Source organism: Myxocyprinus asiaticus, chromosome 48 (genome assembly GCF_019703515.2).
Source record: "Myxocyprinus asiaticus isolate MX2 ecotype Aquarium Trade chromosome 48, UBuf_Myxa_2, whole genome shotgun sequence".
NCBI lineage: Eukaryota > Metazoa > Chordata > Actinopteri > Cypriniformes > Catostomidae > Myxocyprinus > Myxocyprinus asiaticus.
In genome coordinates, this window is record NC_059391.1 from 17,708,754 (window position 1) to 17,734,647 (window position 25,894).

Genomic DNA, 25,894 nt, shown 5'->3' on the forward strand with positions numbered 1-25,894 from the left:
TCTTAGCAGTCGTTGCGCACATGCATCAAAAGTAGTACACTTTGAAATGCTGGCATTCGACTGTACACATACGTCAAGCGTTCATGTAAAAACCGAAGTATACTTTGGGCTTTAGAACGCAGCTGCCTATGTAGACAGCTTACTAGGTTTTGGAACAGAACCAATGAGCAAGAAAACAGTAGTGTTCACTTCTCGATCTCTGGGGCACAGTGCACAAAGTCGTGGCTCCAGAACTTAAAGGCAGGGTTCTTGATCAGCTCAATGAAGGTGATGAGCAGACCCCATGGGTGTGGCCTGTTCACAATCAGCCTCTCCAGAAGGACCCTGCAAGACACAATTAAACTTATTAGCCACTTAGGCATGGAGTAAAATTTCTTTAAAGGGATAGTTGACCAAAACAAGAACATTTGGTTATTTACTCAACCTTGTCCCAAAACTGTTGACTTCGTCTTTTGTGGATCATTTTTGGGTGAACTATTCCTTTAAAGACTGAGGACAGGAGTGGGAGGGGTTTGCCATACCTAGTGATCTGCTCTTGAATGGCTTCAGCGTTGGCCTCAGCAAACAGATACAGCATGGTACAGCTGAAGTAGTGCGTGTGGCTGTTTGGGTAACGCAGCTGATTGGCTACCGCATTCAGGAACAGATAGCGGCCTGTGAACAAAAGAAAATAAGTCCTAAATCTTAAACGCTAAAGCACAAAGGCAAAATTCATGACAACTAAAGGCTAAAAGTCAATTTATTGTTTCCATAACGCATTGTTTCTGGCTTACAAAAGGAAAGGAAATTGCATCAAACTGCACCTTCAGTGTCCAGGTCGACTGCGAGGTTCTGGAAGATGTCCATGTGTGCTGAGTGAGTGATGGTGCTCATGGAGGGAGTGCTGCCCTTGTTGTGGATGTGGGCAATAGCCTGGGTGCCCACATACAGCACCAGAGCATTTATCAGCTGGATGTTGTAGCGGTTGCCTGGCTCATTGGACACCTGGAGGTAGAGTAAGACTGTATCAAAATAGTACCAATACTAAACAATCTATGTTGATGTGTCTCATTACACAAAGCTACCTTGTTAGATGTTACTCTTGTTGTGAATGGTTCTTGAGGCGAATGGTTCTTGAGATTCAGAGTGACGCCCCCTACCTGCAGGTTGCTGCGCAGCTCAGAAAGGAAGGTGACAGGAGAGCGTGTCTTCAGGTAAGAGTCAAGATCTTTCTTAAATTGGGATGGCATTACACCGGTGAAGTTGGTGAGGATGCGGGGAGCAATGTTGATCTCACTCAGCATATCCACCTGGTGAACCCACAAAGATTATTGTCCATTTCATGAATATTACAGGCATAATGGGGGGTCTAGCCAGGGAACTGAGTCTTGAATTCATGGCCCTTTTACCTGGACAGAGTGAGTTTAGAGCTTTGATTGAAACTTAAACACATGACTATACCTTCAGATTAGGGGTGAAGGGGTCTGGAAGCCTCATGTTGCGGGGGAAGGCACTCAGGATCAGGTTCCTCAGCTGGATGCAATTTGGCGGGATGACATCACAGAAGCCATAATGGTAGTCGCACAGGAATTCTGGGAAGTCATGGAGCAGGACAAGCAACACACGGAGTGTTCCCTTGACAAAAAAGAAAAAATAAGAGACATTAGCCAGGGTAACCAACTGAGAAATAACCTGCAACTAAAAAATTAAATAAAAAAAACAAAAAAATAAAAACACAAATGAGCTTTTGAAGACAAAACTGAAGTTTTCAGGGTCATAAAAAACCCAAAACACATTTTTTGAAATGTTAACAGTTATGTTCCGGTTTAAAAATAAAAAGAAAGCAACGTCGCTAAATGTAAGGTATATGCATAAAGTCTGCTAGTGACTGGTTAGAGAGTACGTGTCTAGGTTCTGATGACTTTTCCACATTATTCATGAGAAGGAACGCTTCCATCCAATCATTGCGCTGCCTTATGCATGAGATCGCATTACAGCAGAGAATTCAAAATCATTCACGTAATGGACGTCATGTGAGAGTGGTTTCTGCACGAGTTCGTAATAGATGCGACAGCCATTCTGGGCCAGTGCAAGTTCAACAGCACTCGTGGAACAGATATGAGTGTTGACTTTTGCACTAAACACCGTAATCAGGAACAGCATGGTTCTTGGCAGTAGTTCTGCTACACACGCTTCAATCAATCTGCTGTTCGTTTAGAATCACGTATTCCATCTCGTTTTCACCATACGTCTGATCATGGACAAGTTAACATGACGGCTTGTTCAAAAACAGAAGATGACAATGAAAACTGAAAACTCTTTTTTTTATTTTTGGTATGCTTTACATCATGAGAACATTTCCAGGATTTAGGCCTACATGGTTTACCGGTGCTGTGTCATCATGACAGTGAAGTGGGAATACTGGAAAACTTTACATATTCAAGATCAGTAAATGATTTTAAATCACACTAGAGTCATGTTAACACGTATTATGTTTAAGTATTGCGTCTGTACTTTTGAAACAATGTATAGTTATTGTATTGGACTCGTTTACTTTCATTTTATTTGCATTACTGAACACGATTTTTTTCTTTAGAAAAATAGGGGTGTCAAAATTATTTTCTGTGGTGATTAACACTATACCACAAACACAGTCAATAGAGGTTAACTTGTATTAAACCTGAAACACTCCTTGTAAGCATATCTATGAATTAAAACTCTATGAATCTATGAATAAAAATAAAAAGTCTCTAAGCAGTCCTGGTTTTGGTGGCAATGCCTACTTTCAGTGCTGTTCTCACTTTCTCAAAAGCGGAAGGTCATCCCTCCCAAGTTTTTACATCTTTTCATGCCCATTTCATTATTTTTTTAGTCTATTGTGTGAACATCTAGTGCTGAATTAGGGAAGGTTTCATGACACTAATACCTTGTAGAGAATTTGCATAGGTTTGTTGAGTTCAACATTCCTTAGGAAGGGTGCAAGATACTTGAACAAGTCAATCAGCAGCTGAGCATACATGGGCCATCCCTGAAAGAGAGGAAATAGACAATGAAGGCACAGGAGATAGTCATCAATTTGAGGAATGGCATCAATATGGGATATAAAAGATTGCCATTCCTGTCTCTCTAACAGCAAACAGACCTTCTGTTGTGGGGTGTGTGCAAGCATCCTGGCAATGAATATGCGGTGAGAGATGAGCTCCAGCCAAGCATACACGAATCCAGGAGCTTTAGTCGGCCGAAGGATGTGGAAGGTGTTGCTGAAAAAAATGGCAATGTGCTTTAATATGTCTGTTCATAGACTGTGACATTGATATTCTTGCAATGGTGGTCAAAGTCTAAAGCTGTGAGCTTACCAGAAGGCAGTGAGGGTCTGGAAGTTGATGGTCTCCAGTACGTGTTCCGGAGCATTGAGCTCCAGTAAGAGCATGATGAAGATTCGGTGGTATGGCAGCTGCTGGAACTCCGTCTGCCTCACATCATGATCCTGGATCAATACACCCACCACGATGCCCAGAACCTGCACCAGAAAAACAGATACACTGTTAATAAAGACTTTCACAGACAGCTGGAACAAAATTTCTAAGTTCCAGAAAACCAAAATGAACATTTTTGCACTAGAGAACTTTATACAAGTCATAGCAAACTCAACATTAGCCACAAAGTGCTATAAACATTCTGACCTTGTTAAGCAAGTTGATTTTGGTGACCGTGTTGGTGGCCTCTCCAGAATGTTTAACCAGTAAGGCGATGAGCCGAACAAAGGCGTCCAGGTTATGGTAGCACTTGGCCCTGATGATGGCTGGGCTGGTGGTCGGGTGCTGCTGTTCAGCTTGAGCACGGTAACTGATCTCCACACACATCTCTGTGCATAACCTAAAAAAGCGAGTGATCAAGTCATCGGTCTTCAGGATGCCCTGCTGGTGCATCTGCAAGAGGAGAACAGAGCATATGCATAAAAATTACTTGGTTGACAAAGACAAAATTAAGTGAAGCAGGCCAATGCAAAACATGCAGATTAAGTCAGTAGTATCAAACAATAGTCTAAGTTTAGCCTTTGGATGAACAAAGGATTCACATTTGATTGTTCAAACTTGGTGAGGATCAGAATAAGGAGTCTTGGCTAACCTGTCCAACAAATGCAGAGAAGGCCTTGGTGCTGTCTCTGCCAGCAGCTGCTGAGTGGTAGAGGTTGACCCATTCTCTAAGCAGGTACTCTGCCTTCTCTCTGAGGCCTGGTGGATCATCATACTCAGACGCCTGAGAAATCCCAGAGTGCATCATGAAGTTTGGCCCACCATGATGACGATCGATCATAGCCTCATAGTTGGAGCGGACCACATCCATCAGCTGGGGCAAACTAGAAATGTAGACAATTTCCAGTTACTTATAAATGTATCATTAATGAGGTATTTAGCAGTTGTGTAGTATTAATAGTAGAAATAAATAAATAAATAAATAAATATATTATATATATATATGTATTTTTTTTTTTCTCCCCAATTTGGAATACCCAATTCCCAATCCGCTCTAAGTCCACGTGGTGGTGTAGTGACTCGCCTCAATCTGGGTGGCGGAGGAAGAATCAACTCGTGCATCTTACCACGTGGCTTGAGCACGTTACCATGGAGACATTGGCTTCACGCCATCCACGCACAACTCACCACACGCCCCACTGAGAGCGAACCACATTATAGCGACCACGAGGAGGTTACCCCATGACTCTACCCTCCCTAGCAACCGGGCCAATTTGGTTGCTTAGGAGGCCTGGCTGGCGTCAATATTATTAGAAGTATTAATAGTAGTAATCATTATTATAGTAGTAGTTTTGGTAGTAGTAAAAGTAGTAGAAGCAGTTATCATCATAGTAGTTTTAGTAGTAGTAGTAGCTGCTGGCATCATTGTGGAAGTATAAGTGGTAGTAGATTTAGCACTACAAATAGTAATTGTAACAGCAGTAGCTCTAGTGGTCCAAGGCACTCCGAGTAGGGTTAACATTTTTAAAAAGCCTTTATTAAGTCATGGCTTTTGGATTAAAACATACCACAAACCGACACGTTGCAGCTCACAAAGCCATCATCAGGGTGTTGAAAATTACCTGGTTGGAGGTTTTTTAATGTGGGGCTAATGGTGTCACATGGTCTAACATATAGTTGTGTATTTATATGCATATTTATATGGATATTTGTTAAGAAGAGTTTTTTTTTTATATGCCTGTGTGAATGTATTATCTATCTATCTATCTATATCTATCTTACATTGTCTTCACCTTTTAAAAAATGTTTTGTTAGACCATGTGACACCAATTAGCCCCACCTTATAAAAACCTCCAAACAGGTTATTTTCCACACCCTGATGAAGGCTTTGTAAGTTACAACGCGTCGGTTTGTGGTATGTTTTAATTCAATAGCCATGACTTAAAGGCTTTTTAAAAATGTAAACCCTACTCCGAGTGCCTTGGACCACTAGAGCATCTGAACAGAATAGCCCTTATCCAAAGAGCACCAGTGGGAATTTTTATACACCCAAGTAGCACTCCTTGCATGCTGTGTTTGACTGTAACAGTAGTAGCTTTCAAAAGGTATTAGTAGTAGCAGCAGAAATCATCATAGTAATTTTGTACTTCTAGTAAAGTTGTTGTAAAAGCAATAATAGTTGCTCTCATTACAGTATAAGTGGTAGTTGTAGCTGTTTTAGTAGCAATAGTAGTAGCAATCATTGTATTTGTTTTAGTACTTCTAGTAGTAGTAGCAATAACTGCTTTAGTAGCAGTACTAGTGGTAGTAGTAGCCGTTGTCATAGCAGTTTTAGAAGTAAAGTAGAAGCAATCTTTGTAGTAGTTTTAGTACATCTAATAGTAGTATTTGTAATAGTAGTAATAATTGCTCTCGTAGCAGAATTAGCAGTAGTGGCCATTGTCATAGCAGTTTTAGTAATAATAGTAGTAGCATTTGTCATCACAGTAGTTTTAGTAATAGTAGCAGTAGCTGGCATCGTTGTACAAGTATTAGTGGTAGTAGTTTTAGCACTACTAGTAGTAATTGTAATAGTGCTATCATAGGTATTAGTAGTAGCCATTGTCAAAATAGTACCAGCAGTTGTAATACTTTTAGTGGTAGTAGTTGGTGTTGTCGCCCTAGTAGTTTCAGAAGTAATGGCAGCAACTGTCATAATAGTTCTAATACTTGTATTTTTGATAGTAGTAACAGTTGTTCTAGTAGCAGTATTAGTGGGAGTAGTAGCAGTTGGCAGAGCAGTTTTAGTAGTAGCAACATCTGTCATAGTATTACTGGTAGTAGTTATAGTAGCAGCACCAGTAAATGTAGTAGTTTGTCATAGTAGCCGACTTCGTCATGATAGAAGTATTAGTAGAAGTTACAAGAAATGGCAGCTGTCGTCAGCATAGTAGTAACACTAGTAGAAGTAGTAGTAGTAGTAGTAGTAGTAGTGTTGCCTTACCCTTCAGGTGCATTGGCTCTGGAGTGGGCACTGGTCCTCATCAACGTCTCGATGGTGTGGAAGAGATCAGCTTCAGTGATATGGCTCACACTGCGTTCATCAACCAATAGTAGTTTCACCAGCTGCATGGCGAATGCCACGGCCATGTAGTTGAGCCCGTTCTCCATTGACTTTAAACACACAACAGTGAAAAACCAGTCACATCCACTGCTATTTCCGTCCTATGGCAGAGCTATTAAACTTTGTTCCTGAAGGGCCATCGTCCTGCAGAGTCTAGTTCCAGCCCTTTCTTTTACACACCTGCATGTAATCCTCGATGAGCTGGTTCAGGAGTGTTTGATTCCAGTTGGAGCTAAAATCTACAGGACAGTGACCCCCTAGGAGTAAAATTAGCTAGCCCTGTCCTATAGACACAATCTTTACCTGAGCCAGGTGTAAATCATACTGCTGCATGTTGACCAGGTGGTTTCTGATCAGGAGCTCCACAGCCTCAACGTTGTACTTGTATTCGTCTCTGCACTCAATCAGGCATCTATCAGGCCATAGAAGAAAACGTCAGTACCTTCAGGACATGCCAATGCTTGACAAACATTTTGGCAAGGTGTTTTAAGAGTGTGTGGGTTGAATCACGTGACGCTATGTGAGGTTCGGACGTGTGAACGGCAAGCTCTGTGCACTTTGCTAGTTTTGATACTTTTTGTGTCATAAACCGGTGAGATTCGATACACCCTGATCCATAACTGTTCTAGGAAGAATTCAAAGAATTCAAAATCCTCAGGGATCTGGAGACATTAAAAGATACTTTCGCGCAAAAGCTGACGCCCCTCCGGAGGCCTCGAGCCAGGGAGTCGATTTGGCCGGAGAAGTGAAAGATTCAGTGAGAATTGTTGAACGTGTCAGCAATGCTGACAAAGGTTGTTGCTGGCTTGGAGGATCTTGCTGCAATACGTTGATCGATCATGGCCATGGAGATGAAATTCACTGAGATGGTTACAAGAGTGGGGGATGTCGAGAAATGGATCAATTATCTGGAGTCACTGGAGAAGGAATTAGCTGCTAATCCTCTGCGACCAAGGGGGATTTGAAGCATGTCTGGGAGAAGTTGGAGGATTTGGAGAATCATAACCGGCGGAATAACGTCCGAATTGTTGAAATTCCTGAGGATGAAGGTCGGGATATGGTGAAATTCCTGGATGGGCTCTTTCCGAGTCTGCTCGACATAACAGGCCATGGAACAGCTGGAAATTGAGTGAGCTCACAGGGTCTCAGCTTGGCGATCCGCTAAGGGAGACAGGCCCCGATCAATTCTGGCCAAATTTCTGAGATCATCCGGTAAAGATCTTGTGTTACGTGAGGCGAGGAGTAAAGGAAGCATTTATTGGAAGAACCACAGCATTTTCTTGTTCCCAGACTTTGCGAATTCGACGAGAGAAACGTGATCGATTCAAGGAATGCAAGAAACTCTTACATCAACGGAAGGTCACTTTTGCACTGATGTTCCCGGCCAAATTTATTCCCATAAATTTACACTGTCCTTCATAAAGTCAACTGACTAAGTTATTTTGTGGTTCTCACGTTGCCAAGTGAACCAACTCACTGAACATCCACTTGATCTTCTGAGGAAGCGGAGCGCCATTTTAGTTTCTTTTTATGCTGGTTCCGCCTAGCGGCTGGAGTTTGTTTTGTGTAGCAGCACTCCTTCGGGACAGTGTTGTGGATGAATCAGCATGTTCTTTGTGCTTATGCCTCCTTTTGGTTGGAGTTTGTTTTGTGGAGTATTTCTTAAGTGATTGGGTCATTTGTTTCACTCATGTAGCAGTTGAATGGGCCGGCTCACTGAACATTAATTTGACTGTCCGAGGAAACTGAACAGCCTTTAAGAAATTATATATATAATTTTTTTGTTTTTTTGGTGTGTGTGTGTGCTGGTTCCGCTAGAGTCTGGAGTTTGTTTTGTGGAGGAACACACCTTCGGGACAGTTATGTGGATGAATCTACATGTTCTTTGTGTTTATCCCGCCTATTGGCTGGAGTTTGTTTTATAGATTATCTTCTGTTGTGTAATTCTGTTTTACAAAATTTGTATAGAAACACCGGACTTGAGCAATCCGACAGCAAAGTTGTCGCGGGGGCTCTCGTAGGCGTACATGAACTGTTTGAGTTTAGAGAGATGGACGCCGGTTGGCGCTGTCGTGCGTGGGGTTAATGCGCACGTTTATCGTTTTTCTGTTTGTTTGGTTCGGAGGGAAGTTTGGGGTTTGATTGCTGCACTAATGTGGAATGTAGTCTTTATAATTTTATTTTTGACACAATCTAGTTTTTCCTAATGTGTCAAAATGTCAAATGTTAGTATGAGTGGATTGTCTCTCTCCATGTGGCATGTGAATGGGTTGGGGCATCCCATAAAAAGGAAAGTTATTTCTCTTAAGAGTAAGAAATGTGATAGTGTTTCTTCAAGAAACACATCTTTCCCCGCAGGAAGCTGAAAAATTTGGGAAGATATGGGGTGGACATGTTTTCTTTAGTGCTGGCTCAAGTAAGAGCAGGGGAGTCATTACATTGATAAGCATCTACAATTCAAATGTCTCAAACAGATTAAAGATAAATTAGGAAGAGTCATTATTGTTTTAGCAGAAATTCAGGGGCAAAGTTTGATTTTGGCTATTATTTACGCACCTAACGCTGATAACCAGGGCTTTTTTTTTTTTTTTATAGATCTTGAAGGGATGTTGCAAGCCGCTGTCACCCCTCATGATATAATATTGGGAGGAGACTTTAATCTATTGATGGACTCAGTCCTTGATCATAGTGAAGCAAAATTGTGTAAGCCCCCTAGAGCAACACTGACATGTCACAGGATATGTAAAAATCTTGGGTCTTACAGATATGAGACTTTTAAACCCAACCAGTAGGGACTATACATTTTTTTCCAGAACATAAGATTTATTTTAGAATAGATTTTATTATATCTAAGTCCCTCATTTCATCTGTTGTTGATTGCTCAATTGGAAACATCTTAGTCTCAGATCATGCCCTTGTGAGTTTAGAGGTGTTGCCACATAGGGAGGAAAAAAAATATATCATATAGTTGGTGCTTTAATGTATCCCTTTTGCAAAATCCTGATTTCCAACAAATGTTAAAGACTGAAATCAATGTTTATATGGAGACCAACTGGTCCTCCGTATCCTCTGTGGGCGTGGCTTGGGAGGCACTTAAGGCAGTTCTTAGGGGTCGGATCATACAGTATGCCTCATTCATCAAAAAATCCAAAGCACGAGAACTTGGAGTTGGAAGGGAATATTAAAAGTGCCGAGGCAGAGCTGAAGCGCTGAATGTCATCTGATGGCCTCAGAGAATTGACCCAATTGAAATACAGATATAATACTATTTTGTTGCAGAAGGTGGAGTTTTGGCTATTCAGGGCGAGACAGACATTCTTCCGAGTCGGGGGACAAAGCAGGGAAGCTTATGGCTAGATATATAAAGCGGAGTCTTTTTCTACCATTTCCTCAGTGAAATCTGCTGGTGGTGAAATATTTACCTCAGCCATTGATATTAATAATGCTTTTAAAGAATTCTATCTTGATCTCTATAGCTCCACGTCTTCGTCTACTGATGAAGATATTAGAAACTTTGTGGAATCATTAGAACTCCCTAAACTGACGACTGAGCAAAAAAACTCTTGATTCTGAGATAATCTTGGAGGAGCTTGGCGAGGTAATTAACCTGTTTCATGGTCCCCCACTTTGGTGAGGAAAAGGGTAAATGACATACCCAAAATAAAAGGTTTAATGCTCATGAGTCCCTCTGACTACACACATAATAAAGGTATCTTTAGAAAGCTAACACTTGAGACTTTACTACGAAATCTTCAAAATTACTCAATCTGTTACTACCACAGAGATAAAGTGCAAACACAAAAGAAAATCATTTCACACTTATTATGAAATAAATACACAATGCTGTGGTATAGACACCTAAAGACACCTAACAGTCTAAAGACCCAAATCTTACCAAGCTATGTTTCAAATTTAAAGGTGATACTAGCAAAAATGAGCTTTCTGTAAGCCTTTATCTAAGTGCTTGTCTGGTTGCCTTTCTGAAAAGGCCAGCGTTGCCAAGGAGACAGAGAACGCACATTTGAATCTTCCAATGAGAAGTGTTCTCACTTATGAAATGACGCGATAATTTATGCAAACTATCAACACCCACATATTGCCATATTCGTAATTTCATTGGTTACATGTCTTCATAAATTACAACCCTCTAGAGTGCTATTGGTAGATTTTTTTTTTTTTTTTCACCCAATTTGGAATGCCCAATTCCCAATGCGCTTTTAAGTCCTTGTGGTGCACCATTTTCTAAAACTATAAAGCCAGTTTTATTCAGAAAACATCAGGTGTGCGATACACTCTACTGAATGCATTTACACGGTTTGTTTTATCGAAGGGCACGTTAGACGCGCATAGTTTGTCGAATAAAAAGGATTTTGTCATCGTGTTTACCGGATTTCATGATGTAAACAATGGAAGTTCTATGGCTTTTTATACAAGTTTTTGGGCAAAGGTTTACTATGGATATCGTGTAATGGACTATTGCAGTCAAAACAGATGGATGTCATCATTGCTGAATCAAAATTCAAAATCTAAATTTCCATAACAGAAACAAGGTAAGGACTTCCTGCTTTGTTGTTGTGTTGTCTATTGTGCACTCTTTACACAAAAGAAGAGATCATCGGCTGAAAGTCATTTAGATTGATCAATGCTTTCATTGGAAGGAATCTGCAGCCTTAGATCTTTTAAATGGTGTATTGGTTGACCAGGTTACTTAATACAGCGATACTGTACACATGTGCTGAATGTAAACAATTGAAAACAAAGGCCGTCCAAGGCTTTCACGAATAAACAAAGTTAAGGTTTATTGCCTATAGGCAAGGCTCCGGGGCCAGATGGCTTTGCCGCTGAATTTTTTTTAGATCTTATGCTACAGAACTGGCTCCACTTTTGTTAGAAGTTTACATAGAATCATTAAAGAATGGAAAGCCTCCGCCAACCATGACACAAGCCCGGATCAGTCTGTTTCTCAAAAAGGACAAAGATCCAAGCGAGTGTAAGAGTTACCGTCCAATTTCCCTGATCCAGCTAGATGTAAAAATATTATCAAAAATTTTGGCAACCGATTAAGTTATATATATATATATATATATACAGATAGATAGATAGATATGGTGGGGTTTATTCAGGCCGCAGCTCTTCTGATAAAATTAGGCGTTTCGTCAACATTATGTGGTCAGTGGTGAATGATCAGATTCTAGGTCACTGCCATCTCACTTGACGCCAAAAAGGCGTTTGATAATAGGCATTTGGGAATACTTTTATTAGATGAAGTTACTTTATAGACACCTGGTAGTGGCGGTACAAACAAATGGATTAATTTCAGATTATTTTACTCTGGATGTGGCACACGGCATGGTTGCCCTCTTTCTCCATTATTGTTCGGTCTTGCCCTGGAACCATTAGCAGCCGCGATAAGAAAGGATGATTTTCCAGGGGTGGTGGCGCGAGGTATGGCACATAAGCTTTTGCTTTATGCTGATGATATCTTATTATTCGTCTCCAGCCCCACTAGATCTATGCCTTGCCTCCACAGAATTATTAATTCCTTTTCTAAGTTCTTGGGATACAGAGTCAATTGGTCTAAATCCGAAGCTTTGGCTATGACAGCGCACTGCCCAGTAACGGCTTTTCAGCCGGGCACCTTCCAGTGGCCCAAACAGGGCATTAAGTATTTGGGCATTTTATTCCCAGCAAACTTGCCTGATTTATTTAGAGTTAATTTTGACCCCTTAAGAAAAAGGGGTGAGCGATGTGGGCAGGTGGGCTTTATTACATTTATCTATGATTGGGAAGGTTTATGTTATTAAAATGAATCGTATTCCAAAATTCATCTACCTGCTACAATCTCTCCCTGTAGATGTCCCCCTCTCTTATTTCAAGCAATTTGATAACATAGTGAAGTCCTTCATTTGGAATGGCAAGCAGCCCAGATTACATTTCAATAAGTTACATAGGCCGATTGACAAAGGTGGGCTAGGCCTACCCAAGATTTTTTTTTTTTTATTATGCATTTGGTCTCAGACATTTGGCTCACTGGACGCTTCCACCTGAGAGAACCCCTTCCTGGTTTTGTATTGAACAGGAAGTTCTGGCCCCTATTTTGCCATTGCAAAGCCTCTCCATTAAACTAACGGGAGAAGTTACACCCCGTTATCTGGCATTTGCACGCAGCATGGCCAAGTGTCCAGAGTGTTTAATTCAGACATTTATTTAAATGTTGCCACGAGCATATGGCTGAACCCAAAATTATGTATTAATAAGTCCCCTTTCTGCTGGTCAGAGTGGATTGTGAGGGAGGTTAATACACTCGGTGACCTATATGAGAGTGGAGTGTTTGAAAATATGGTTCAACATTTTAGGATTCCCAGATCTCAGTTCTTTAGGTATTTAGTTGCGCCACCTGCTCAGTACATTTTTTTGGGAGTAGCATACACCCCCCTATTGGAGGGAGTGTGGGCTAGGATTCTAAAAAACATCAAGTCTACATCTAGAGAGGCAAGGGTGCGTCTGATGCAATTCAAGATTTTACATTGATTCTATAGGCTTGGTCTTAAAGACACACCCACCTGCTGGCGATGCCAATCAGAAGACGGGGACACAACCAATGTTTTTTGGGGAAGTGTTAAGATTTTAAGAATTTTGGTTGAGGGTTCAGAGCTTTATGTGTGACATATTGGACACTCAATTTCCATTTTGCTCCAGACTCTGTATCTTAGGCGATTGGGCGGTCAATAATATTGGGGATAGTCATTTAAAAAGTTGGGGGAAGGGGTTTAATGTATATAGTTGATTCCGTATTTTGTTGCATTTGTTTGTCTTATGAATGGAGTCAATAAAAATAGTTAAAAAAATGTTTTTGTGGGTTAGTTGTGACAATGACCTGGTGATTTGTTTGTTGCACCATTGTGGGCCATATGCACGGCCATCCTGTAGGGCTTTCAGCACCAGCAAGTGGCACTCTCTGTAGCTTAGCAACAGATCAGGATCAGCACCGCTGGTGGCATCCAGCAGGCCTTCCACAGCCTGACAAAGAGAGAGATCGGTCAGACATGAGCAGAGACGGAGCACAGTGTTTTTCTCAACTATTTTATTAGATGTTCACTGACCTTCTGCAAAAGTCCCAGAGCAGCGATACCATCACGGGAGTTCCTGGCCATGACCACGGCCTCTAGGAGGCTGCGTATGGCCTGGGTCTGTGGGTTCATAGCCAGGGCAGGTGGAATGGCGTGCAAGTGCTGCTCCAGGTCTGAAATGCACTTGTCATAGATGTGAGCCACGTCATCAGTGGGCCATGCCTGTTGCTGCAACAGAAAAACAACCCAATTGAGTTTCATACCTAATACAACAAAACAAAGACATTTCAGCACTGGCTTCTTAGACTATTCAAGATTGATGAGGGTTGTACCTTCATTGGCTGGGCAAGGAATCCAGTGGGCTGAGACAGGTCATTGCTGGGTAGGAAGCCTGGAACGTTTCGGGCGAACTCTTCATAAACAGCCAGCTGTTTAGGATCTACTCCACCCACCTGAAAAGCAGAAGTCATCTCAGCACCACATATCCATTTACAGCAATAGCACATTATCTTCCAATATGACCTTTCAGAATGTTGTGAAGTGCTCTCACCTTCAGTCTGATCTGCTCTGGCATGCGCTCAGCCTGATAGGTGAGCACCATCGGGTCACAGTAGCGACGGCCTTCTTGGCGAGCGTGCTTCCTCAGCTCGAACTCCTACAAGACAGAGGAATTGTTTCTCCAATCAGACTTGTTCTTTCAGCTCGATTATAATAATCTTTCATTTGACAGGTGCAGTTACTGTCGATTTTGTGGTGTTTATTGCTTTAATAGCAGGGATGTCGTGGGGTGGTGCGCATGGACTCACAGTTGCCAGTCTCTTGTCCATCTCAGGTCCGGCTTTTTCCACTGCTGTCTTCTGAATGAAGCAGCACGCTAGCTCACAGTTGTCTTGAGCGATGCGAGCAGCCGCCTCTTCCATCATCTCTCGCTGCTGGGGTGTGGGAGCCTGTCATGGACAAGTTCAACCAGGATCAGAGTATAACACAGAGGTGAAGTCCAGTGTGACGACTTGAAATTAGGACTTTTATTAAAGTAGTAGGAATATTCTCAAACATTTTTCACAGGGTCAGGTGTTTGGCAACAAAACAATTTTAATACATTTATTGACCACCAAATAAATAAAAACATTTCACATTTGTTTTAAAATCTTGTGCATGTTTGTTGTGGCAAAAATCTGGAAAATGGTTAGGGACTTAAGGTGCTTCCCTACCCTAAGAGCTGCAGCAAAGCTGTTTTTCAGGTTGGTGGCGATGCTCATGAGCAGTGGCTCTCTGCAAGTGATCATGGCCATGCCAGCGGTCAGGTTCCGCATCATGTGATGGGCGGCCACACGCATGTGAGACTCCTCAGAGTCCAGTGCAAAGTCCTTCCTGACGATCTGCTCGCAGGTGGTCATGGCGATTTTGATTGAACGGTCCACCACAGGGTGTACCAGCTCCTGAACGGCACGCTCGATAGCCGGTCTCACACACTGCTTCAGTTGAGGGTGGGCCTGCAGAAGGGGGACCTGTTCGAACAGAACGAGAAACAGAAAAACATTAGAAATGTTCCCACACTTGACACTGAATTTCAATGACATCTACATGACCTTTCCAGTTGATTACTGGATAAGGATTTTTATAAATAATTTTAATTCAGACCGATTTACAAATGAATCAAACTGATTTGTTCATTGTGAAAAACTGCCTTTGAGAATGACTTGCTCACAAATAGGATATCGCTATTGCTGGCAAGCAAGTTTACAGAATAATCATTTTAGAAATTTCCATGAATCTTACATGACTTAAGAATTTTCCAGGTCTGTAAAAGACAATTTTAAAATTCACTGATATGTTCAGGTTTTCCATCACCATGGGAAACCATTCAGCTAGGGCAAGCGAAGACAAGTTGACATTTAAACTATTTGTCAGTCCATCTATTCCCTTGTAATACTTATCCAGAGTATGTATGTTTGTGCTTTAATGCCAGCTTCCATGATTATTTCCATTGTGAAACCCAAAGTGATGCACAACTCATAAGAGGTGAATTGAGAAATTACCTAGCAGGTGTTCCAGATGTACACTCACTGAGCACTTGATAAGGAACACCCGTACACCTACTTATTCATGCGATTATCTTATCAGCCAATCATGTGGCAGCAAAGCCATGCATAAAATCATGCAGATATGGGTCAGGAACTTAATATTCACATCCACCATCAGAATGGAGAGAAAATGTGATCTCAGTGATTTTGACAGTGGCATGATTGTTGGTGCCAGACAGGCTGGTTTGAGTATTTCTGTAACAGCTGATCTCCTGGGATTTTCACACACAACAGTCTCTAGAGTTTGCTCAGAATGGTGCCAAAAACAACCAGTGAGTGGCAGTTCTGCGGATGGAAACACCTTGTTGATGAGAGAGGTCAAAGGAGAATGGCCAGAATGGTTCATGCTGACAAAGGCTACGGTAACTTGGATAACCACTCTGTACAATTGCGTGCAGAATATCATCTCAGAATGTGCAACACTTCAAACCTTGAGGGGGATGGGCTACAACAGTAGACCACATCAGGTTCCACTTCTGTCAGCCAAGACCAGAAAGCTGAGGCTGCAGTGGGCACAGGCTCACCAAAACTGGACAGTTGAAGACTGGAAAAACTTAGCCAGGTCTGGTGAATCTCAATTTATGCTGAGGCACACAGATGGTATGGTCAGAATTTGGCGCCGACAGCATGAATCAATGGACCCAACCTGCCTTGTGTCAACAGTCCAGGCTGGTGGCAGTGGTGTAATGGTGTGGGGAATGTTTTCTTGGCATACTTTGGGCCCGTTAATACCAAATCAAACATCGCTTGAATACCACTGCCTTTTTGAATATTGTTGCTGAACATGTGCATCCCTTCATGGCCACAATTTACCCATCTTCTTGCATGATAATGCACCATGTCGCAAAGCAAGTCATCTCAAATTGGTTTCATAAACATGACAATCAGTTCACTGTTCTCCAGTAGCCTTCCCAGTCACCGGATCTGAATCCAATAGAACACCTTTGGGATGTGGTAGAACAGGAGTTTCACAGCATGAATGTGCAGTTGACAAATCTGCAGAAACTGCGTGATGCAATCATATCAACATGCACCAGAATCTCAAAGAAATGTTTCCAAAATTTTGTGGAATCCATGACACAAAGAATTGAGGCTTTTTTGAGAGCAAAGGGAGGCCCTACCCAATATTAGTATAGTGTTCCTAATAAAGTGCTCAGTGAGTGCATATTTTCAGTTGATTTGTTTGTTGAATTTAAAGCTTTTTGTTGTGTTGAAATACTTAAGTGTTTAAGCTTAAAGCAAATTTGCTTCAGAAAAGGTGACTTTAGTTGAAAGGTGATTAGTTTGCATCCCTGATAACCAAATTAAAATGTAATAAAGGTAAAGTGATTAGAAATATGCAAGTTTACATTTTTTTTTTTTTTTACTCTTACACTGAATCGTGTCTGACTTGGTTAAAAATCTTTCCAAAGGTGACAACCTAAAAACAATTTCTCCATGGAACTAAAACCACCACAATCAAATGAAACATGCTTCCAAGATAGTGGACTCTGACAGGAGGCAAACAATGGCGATCTTTCCCAGATTTTCACATAATAAGAGAGTATGAAGTTGAACTACTGCAATGGTGCTCATTGACTTGGATGAATGTGAGACTCACGTTGACATTGATGTTGATGTGTGGGGCCAAACCGGCCAGGGCATAGACGTTAATGTCGTGGTAGCTGAACTGTGGTGTGGGCGGCCCGGTGGCTGTACAGGTAGTGGTGGTGGCTGGAGTTGACTGAGCAGCTGAAAATGGGACTGCTGAGTCTACTGTTGGTTTAAAAAGGATACAGAAAACATAAGCAGTTTCAATAAGATTCAAAATTAGAAAATTGACTGAAATATGCCAGAGAACAAAGCTGGGTTTATGTGTTCTACCCGTAGTAACTATAGGCAACATCTCTTCAGGAGGCTTTGTCTCTTTCTTTGGTGCAGAGAGCTGCTCCTCCAGGTTCTTCAGCTTCTCTTTGTCTCTCAGCAGGTATCCTGGCTTCAGCTCACTGATGTCCAGAGACAGGTTCTTACAGAGCACTTCGATCTCAAACTTCAGGTTGAGCTTTAACAAGAGAATTGTTGGAGTGAGTGAAAACTATTCCATTGGACGGTTATTATGAATCAGTGAGGGGAACAGCTGGTGAATGATTCACTTACCTTTAAGTCATGTTCCTGGTGGAGCTCAGCCAGTACATTCATGATGCCCATGGTCCAAGGGTTCTGCGGTCTGAAGATCTACAAAACAGGGCGGCAACATTTAAAAGGGGTTTAAAAACTAACCCAAGATTGGGAGTGAAAACTGTACAACAGTAGTCCTTACCACACTCCGCAGACTTGATTCCAAGACTTTGGCCACAAAGGGAACAACATACAGCAACTCCTGCTGGCCTTTTACATAAGCCTCCAGCAGAAGAGACTTGAGCTCCAAGTCCTACATGAAAGCAGTGCATTAGTTTTGTCATACTGCAGGTAAAATCAAACTATTCATCTCTAAATGTTTAATCATGCAATGATGTTTATTATGATGTCTATCTTATTAACGGTGTCCACCAAAACTGATTATGAAATTGAACTCACTGTGTACAGGATGGGTTTGTTTTTAGCGAGGGTGATCATTCCAAGCCAGTGACCCAAATTCTTCAGCAGGGATCGATCAGAAAAGTTAGCAGCTGCCTTATCAGAGGTAAGAAGGACCTAAAGGAGAACAATTCTTAACCATGATAAAAGGTATACCCCTAGCAATTACTTCCTGTAGAAAGTTATTACAACCTTCAACACTTCATATTTCATCAATCTTACCTTGATGTTTCTGTAAGTCTCATTGAGAACCATCTTGACAAACTCAGGGTTTTTCAGTGTGTCCAGGAAGTTGGAATAAAGGCTGTGAAAGTTGGGCTCAATGCTGACACGCTTCATGACCAGGTACTGAGACACCCAGGGCATGAATTCTTCCTTCACGGTCTCTTTCAGCTCTTCCACCTTTTAACACAGATCAATAGATGGTTTAGGGGTTAAGAACATTTACAAAACAAATTTAGGCCATACATCTTAATGTAAAATCAGGCACCTTCTGTGTCATGTTTGACTGGGACAAGTTGTTGAAGATGAAAGCAATCTTCTCCTGAACATTCTCAGGGGGCTCTACAATCCTTTCAGTCTGGTCTGTGGCTACTAGCAGAGTGTCAATGTTTGTGGTGTTGATTGAAGGCTGGGGAGAAAATCGAAAACATCAGATATCACCAGAGACCAGTCCATCATCTTAACCCTTATGTTGTGTTCCGGTCATTTTGACCCAAAGAGGATTTTCTTTTGCCGGAAAATGCTAGACAAGGTAATGATGATGATGATGATGGGGGGGGGGGGTTATCACCAAATATTGGATTAGATGTTTTTGCCAACATGCACCTCCATTTTTGAGTGAAAAAAAAAAAAAGATAATTTTGGCAATATTAAATAAAATATGAAAACATTCTGTACTATGCGTGCATGTGTGTGTGGTAATGTTGGAAGGATGAATGGATACTGGATGCAGCTCAGGGTAGGATGAAGCTCATATCTGTGAAAAAGCATGTAATACTTTAAGCGTGGACGTGAGCATGTGTGCGCGTGCTCACACAGGTCCGAGGCCTTTATGTTTGCAAGCACACATGCACATACTATGTGAGCAGGAACATGATGAACATGCTCCTGAACACTCAATTTCTCTTATTTTTGATCTCCCCCATTAATTTTCAATGGCCGGTCATTTTTGACCGGGAACACCACAAGTGTGATTTGTGCCATTTTGTACAAAATAAAAGCATTTCAAAACAAACTTCCTGGTTAAACATTAAAGCACACTAGTGTGATAAATAGTACAGAATGTTCTCATTTTAATATTGCCAAAATTAGGTGCACAAGCTCAGGTCATTGAGGCCTACGATCAATAAGCACCAAAAAGAAATACAAAACCTGTGCTAATTGAAAGAAAACAAAGTTTACAAAAAGATTTAATCCAATATTTGGTGATATCGCATAATGAGAGATTTAAGCTATTTTTAATAGGCCGGTCATTTTTGACTGGGAACACCAAATTAGGTAAAAAATGTAAACAGCACAAGGGTTAAACCAGAGGTATGGTTTCAGAAAATTACCTTTATAAAAAAAATAACCTCTTTGGCTTACTTGACCAATTCTTGATAGGAAGAAATACCTGCAGCTTTTATAAGCACTGACACAAAACACTGTTTTAAAAGCACAGTTTACTCACTGGCACATCCTTCTTCAGTCCAACAGGTGCAGGTCTGGTGATGGTGGTAGTTTTGGCAGCGGTGGTGGTTGTGGTGGCTGTGGTCACCAGGGTGCTGGCTTGGCCAGGCTGGGGGGCTTTGGGGGTCTGGGACTGGGCCTGAGCTTGGGCTAAAGCCAGGCTGCCCGGGGTGGTTATGGAGCCTTGCATCTTCACAGGAGGGTCTCTTGACTGCTGGCCATACTCAATATACTGCAAAGGAAATGGGCAACACATAACAGAAGACTTATTTAGCTAGAAGATGACTAGTGACTTGTGCAGAGTGAGAAATGGAGATGTGGGCATGGCCAAAATAGGCTAAATAAAAAATGAATAACAGCTTACCTCTTGTAAATGGTGCGGGAACTGAAGGAAATGGGCTATAGAAGCCAAGTGCTGACAGTACTGGGGATAGTCCTTCAGTCTGAGGAATAGGAATAGTTCAAGTTAAAACTAAATAACCAAAAATGATTCAATCAAGATACGCTCCAAATTAAATATTTATTTTGAATGGAACTAGCAGGTAACAAGTTACACAGATCTGATTTTCATTCGAAACCATTTGACATTTTCAATACACTGTGTAACCAAGAAAAACTACTGACAGTACCTATTTTTAAATCTATCTAGTGCAGCGATCCCAAAGTAATACATCTTTGATCCGAAAGGTTTGCGTAAGGCTTCCAGGACATATCGTAAGGCCAAGCCCAGCGCCATGTACGTAACTAGGCCCTTTTCGATGATTCCTCCGAAGAGGCAGGCGGTGATGTGCAGCTCTTTGTCAGGATACTGGGGGAAGAACCGGTACTCCTCGAACAGATTCCTCAACATGCAATTAAAAACCTCCCGTTCCCGCTTAATGTTTGAGTCCTTGAACCTCTGTAGCATTTCCAGAACCTGCAGGAAAAGAACCACCACGAGTTTGAAAGCTGTATCTGAACCAGAAAACAAGCTTCCGTACTTTGTTCGATTGCTTGGTCTGAAGCAGAGTTTGATTCTGCCCCTCCCCCCACTGGTCTCTAATTCATACTGTACTTTTGAGTGCAGACTACGATACACTCGCACCATTAAAGGGATAGTTCACCCAAAAATGAAAATTCCATCATCATTTACACACCCTCATGCCATCCCAGATGTGTATGACTTTTTTCTGCTGAACACCAAAATTTTTAGAAGCATATCTCAGCTCTGTATGTCCATACAATGCAAGTGAATAGTGGCCAGAACTTTGAAGCTCCAAAAAGCACATTAAGGCAGCATTAAAGTAATGCATGTGATTCCAGTGGTTAAATCAATGTCTTCAGAAGCGATATGATAGGCTGGGGTAAAAAAAAAAAAAAAAAAAAGATAAATATTTAAGTACTTTTTTTACTATGAATTCTTCTCCCTGCCCAGTTGGTGATATGCGCAAAGAATGCGAATCAGCAAAAACAAAATAACTATTAGAAGAGCGCTTAGGAAAGTGAAGTGAAGAATTATAGTAAAAAAAAAAAAGGACTTAAATATTTATCTGTTTCTCACCCACACCCACTTCTGAAGATATGGATTTAACCACTGGAGTTCTATGGATTACTTTTACGCTGCCTTTACAAGCTTTTTGGAGCTTCAAAGTTCTGGCCAACATTCACTTGCATTGAATAGACAGAGCTGTGATATTCTTCTAAAAATCTTCATTTGTGTTCTGTAGAAGAAAGTCATACACAGAGAATTTTCATTTTTGGATGAACTATTCCTTCAATGCCAGCCACCTTTTCTCTCAAATATGGGTGTGGTTCAACTAGTGTGCACCTGAATTTTAAAAACAGCTTTCACATCAACCAAACTTTGAAATCAAATGGACTCTGGTTCACACCAAAAGCTCTAGTGTCAAAGCACTTTTAGAGCTGAGGTTTTGAATGAGAGAGAACAGTATTTGCTGGGGGAGGAAAAATACATATGGACAAAATTAATCTAGAGTTGACTGACACTGCATCCAAATCAATTTGCTTGTTTTAGTGCAAAGGTGCCACTCTACTCATTCAGTTCCTTTAGCTGATCTTGTCAGCTTCTCACCTCATCCACAGACATGGTTGGGTGTGGCGGATGGTTGTAGATGCGCTGAAAGTAGCTGTTCGCTTCATCGTCAATCTCCTTACTAAAGTGCTGATTTGCCTCGGGCCACACCTGAGAGAGGTCAGCTAACACAGATAACAGGAAAAAAAAAAAAAAAAAAAAAAAAAAAAGTTATAACAGTATGTAAAATTCTTAAAGGGATAGCTCACTCAAAAAGAAAATTGTCTTATTTACTCACCCTCATGCCATCCCAAGATGTATATGACTTTCTTCTGCATAACACAAATTATGATTTTTAGAAGAACATTTCAGCTCTGTACGTCCATACAATGCAAGTGAATGGGTGCCAAAATTGACACTCCAAAAAGCACATAAAGGCATCATAAAAGTAATCCATATGCTTCCAGTGTTTTAATCAATATCTTTAGACGTGATATGTTTGGCGTGGGTGAGAAAGAGATCAAAATGTAAGTCCTTTTTTGCCCAGTAGAGGGTGATATGCATGAAGAATGAATCACCAAAAATAGAAGGATGTGAAAGTGAAGTGGAGACTGACTGAGCAGGGAGAATTTATAGTAAAAAAGGACTATTTTCTCACCCACACCTATCATATCGCTTCTGAAGACTGATTTAACCACTGTGGATTATGGATTACTTTTAAGCTGACTTAAGTGATTTTTGGAGCTTCAAAATTTTGGCACCCATTCACTTGCATTGTATGGACCAAAAGAGCTGAGAAATTCCAAAAATCTTCATTTGAGTTAAGCAGATTTAAGTCATACACTTCTGGGATAAAATAAGTGTGATTAAATGATGAGATTTTCATTTTTGGGGGAACTATCCCTTTAAATTTATAAAAGAGAACTGGCTAAATAACTCCATATTGATTTTAAATACTTTGTTTTAAAACTACAAACCATATGCAATATTTTAAGAGAGCAAACCACATGCAATAAAAACTGAAGTTCCCGGCAAACGGCTTATTTTCCTTTCAAAGATCAGTCTGATGGAAGATGACTGATTATGTTTACCCAAGGACTCAAACTGGTTGCCAAGAACATCTCGCAGTAATGTAGACTGACCTGTATTTCCACTTAAGACTCAAATTATACTTTTTTTTTTTTGGCCCGGAGATGAATATTACACTTAGATTAAAGAGAGACTGTCAAATATGCCGAACTGTTTCAAAATCACTTTTGTGAGGGCCTGTTTTTGAGAGGAAATACAGCTTGAGGCGCCTGGCACTCTCTCAGTTACACCACCACTTACAGGCCTTCATCTTACTCTGCTGGAAGGTAGGCGGGTTCAGCCCTGGTGTGCTCATCTTCCTGGTGCCGAAGGGGTCGCTGCTGACGGCTGGCATGCCCAAACCTGAGCCAATCCCAGTCAAGCTTGTGCTCAGAGGACCTTGACGAATGATAAGATCATTCAAGTCAAACACATTGATATGAAATGGCACTCATGGGAAGATTAGCAAATGGAAAAAGAATCTAGTAAACTGTGTTAAGAAAAAAAAAAAGAAAAAAAGAATGAGGCCTGAATTTTCAGCATACTGAAGAATTGTGTCTGTAATAGGGGTGGGCAGTATAAAAATCAGAGTTATTACACTGTAACTTATACTATGGTTTTCCATCCCAAATATAGGCATGAAAAGATATCTACTGCGATTAGGGCTGGGCTAAAAAAAAAATAAAAAAAGATTAATATTCTTCAGCCTTTTGACAGTATTCGACAATACCTCATTAATTATGTAATTGCTCTGAAATGGCTCAAAAGTTTTTTTTATTTAATTTTTAACCAGAACCACCATTTTATTTAAACAGCCATTTTAGCCAAGCAGATTCAATATTTTAAAGGCACTGAATAAAATATATTAAAAGGCATATTTCCCAGATTTCCACTTAAATCAGGGGTGTCCAAAATCCGGCCCATAGTCCATCTGCGGCCCTCCGTCTGCTCCGATGCGGCCCGCAAGAGACTTTAGAAATAGAACAGGATTAGGCCCGCTATGGAGAAATTATATTAAATTCTGGGCACTGGATGTTGTTACCACGTGCAGCCGCTATTTACAGCGCATAGTCTCCGCTACTGCATTCTGTGTTGTCACCAGCTTCATCCATTGGCAGAGTTCAACAGGAGTTTGGAATACTCCTTATTTCCAAGGATGAAGCGCCCCGCAGAAAGAATGATGCATTTATTAAAGGATTGACATCAGGTAAGATACTTTACTCATGTACTTGTTCTTGTAAAAATGTCCCGATACCTCACAGCTGTGTGAGCGGCTGAACAGAGTTTGAGCGCGCACAGAAACGTGCAAACTGAGCATACTCTTCCAGAACGACCTCTGTAGTACTGGGAAGTATACTGTAATTAATTGGTTCGTTCTGATATTTCGTTGAAACAAGAAAAATGATTCACAGGCTTCCACGAGGCATTTGAGGGAGGAAATATTGTAGGAGAGCGCTTAAAACACTTGCACATTTGTGCCTGATGTACGTGCTCACCTTGCACATGCAGGTCTACAAAATGAAATGCACGATAATTGATAAAATTAAAATCGTATTTGTAACACATGTAACAACAGAACTTATTGTAGTTATAATTGTATAGCTATAGAGAGTAATTCCTTGCAACACTTCATAAAGTGATAAAATGTAATCTGATTAATGTGATGGGTCACACCCAACACTCAGTAGCAGATCTATGTTCTTTGCAGTGCCACTGAATGGACATCAAAAAGAAACATTTGAATAAATAGTATAATATTTTGTATATATTGTTTATTGGCACCTTATTTTTTTCTGCATTTGGCCCCCGAACGAAAAGGTTTGGACACCCCTGACTTAAATGAATAGTTCACCTGTTTTTATATTCTCTGTAACTGTGAAGCACTTTGAGCTGCATTTTATGTATGAAAGGTACTATACAAATAAAATTATTTACCCAAATAAATTCTCTTATTTACTCACCCTCATGCCATCCCAGATGTGTATGACTTTCTTCTGCAGAACAAAGATTTTTAGAAGAATATCTCAGCTCTGTAGGTCCATACAACACAAATGAATGGTGACCAGACCTTTGTAGCTCCAAAAATCACAAAGGAAACAAAAGTAATCCATAAGACTCCAGTGGTAATGCTGTCCATTATACAGAAGCAATATAATAGGGGTGGGTGAGAAATGGATCAAAATTGAGGTCCTTTATTTACTCTAAATCTCCACTTTCACTTCTGAAAGTGAAAGTGGAGATTTAGAGTAAAAGGGACTTCAATAGTTTCTTACCCACACCTTTGATTTGGATTTAAACACTGGAGTCATATGAATTACTTTTATGCTTTCTTTGTGATTTATGGAACTACAAAAAGGTCTGATCACCATACACTTGCATTGTATACACCTACAGAGCAGAGATATTCTTCAAAAAGTCTTCATTTGTGTTCTGCTGAAGAAAGAAAAATCATACACATCTTGGATGGCATGAGTGTGAGTAAATAATTTTCATTTTTGGGTGAACTATCCCTATAATGAAGGGAAATTGCCATTTTCATTTATATGCACTTTAAGATTTATAATTATATTTTATATACAATGATACATAATAGCTTAATAAAAGCCATAATTTACCTTCAAATATTTTGCTAAAAAAATTGTGAATGAACAAGGTGTGCTAAAACAAATTTTTTGGAACCGTTACATACTGCATTTTACTAAATTATTAATGTGGGACTCTGTCAATTTTTATTAATATAGTATAGAATTATTATTATTATTATTTTGAGGATTAGATTTGTTTTATATAGAAGTAATATTTCTGTCCTATTTACTTCACCTTCACCTGGAGCTTTTATTTTGACAGTGTAGTTTACAATATTCTGCATCTGGTGA

General features: G+C 40.6%; 1 protein-coding gene across 2 annotated transcripts in view; it reads right to left on the bottom strand.

Annotated features, from left to right (window-relative positions):
* The window catches only part of LOC127437398 (CCR4-NOT transcription complex subunit 1), a 46,570-nt gene that overhangs the window by 2,453 nt on the left and 18,223 nt on the right, over positions 1 to 25,894 (bottom strand). The window contains exons 19-48 of one of the 2 annotated variants that reach the window (XM_051692240.1): positions 23,295 to 23,417; positions 22,011 to 22,135; positions 20,569 to 20,855; positions 20,304 to 20,382; positions 19,941 to 20,171; positions 18,759 to 18,899; positions 18,491 to 18,670; positions 18,269 to 18,385; positions 18,012 to 18,122; positions 17,849 to 17,926; positions 17,576 to 17,753; positions 17,313 to 17,467; positions 14,840 to 15,136; positions 14,435 to 14,575; positions 14,179 to 14,283; positions 13,961 to 14,080; positions 13,662 to 13,856; positions 13,436 to 13,578; positions 6,862 to 6,970; positions 6,439 to 6,608; positions 4,108 to 4,339; positions 3,663 to 3,908; positions 3,336 to 3,499; positions 3,122 to 3,239; positions 2,906 to 3,007; positions 1,441 to 1,614; positions 1,140 to 1,289; positions 804 to 984; positions 522 to 654; positions 190 to 324 (exon numbers count right to left, since the gene is read on the bottom strand). In XM_051692240.1, the coding sequence (XP_051548200.1) occupies positions 190 to 324; positions 522 to 654; positions 804 to 984; positions 1,140 to 1,289; positions 1,441 to 1,614; positions 2,906 to 3,007; positions 3,122 to 3,239; positions 3,336 to 3,499; positions 3,663 to 3,908; positions 4,108 to 4,339; positions 6,439 to 6,608; positions 6,862 to 6,970; positions 13,436 to 13,578; positions 13,662 to 13,856; positions 13,961 to 14,080; positions 14,179 to 14,283; positions 14,435 to 14,575; positions 14,840 to 15,136; positions 17,313 to 17,467; positions 17,576 to 17,753; positions 17,849 to 17,926; positions 18,012 to 18,122; positions 18,269 to 18,385; positions 18,491 to 18,670; positions 18,759 to 18,899; positions 19,941 to 20,171; positions 20,304 to 20,382; positions 20,569 to 20,855; positions 22,011 to 22,135; positions 23,295 to 23,417 (4,720 nt within the window). Of the gene's footprint in view, positions 1 to 189; positions 325 to 521; positions 655 to 803; positions 985 to 1,064; positions 1,290 to 1,440; positions 1,615 to 2,905; positions 3,008 to 3,121; positions 3,240 to 3,335; positions 3,500 to 3,662; positions 3,909 to 4,107; positions 4,340 to 6,438; positions 6,609 to 6,861; positions 6,971 to 13,435; positions 13,579 to 13,661; positions 13,857 to 13,960; positions 14,081 to 14,178; positions 14,284 to 14,434; positions 14,576 to 14,839; positions 15,137 to 17,312; positions 17,754 to 17,848; positions 17,927 to 18,011; positions 18,123 to 18,268; positions 18,386 to 18,490; positions 18,671 to 18,758; positions 18,900 to 19,940; positions 20,172 to 20,303; positions 20,383 to 20,568; positions 20,856 to 22,010; positions 22,136 to 23,294; positions 23,418 to 25,894 lie in introns of both variants that reach the window. The other variant, XM_051692239.1, reaches the window with a different exon arrangement.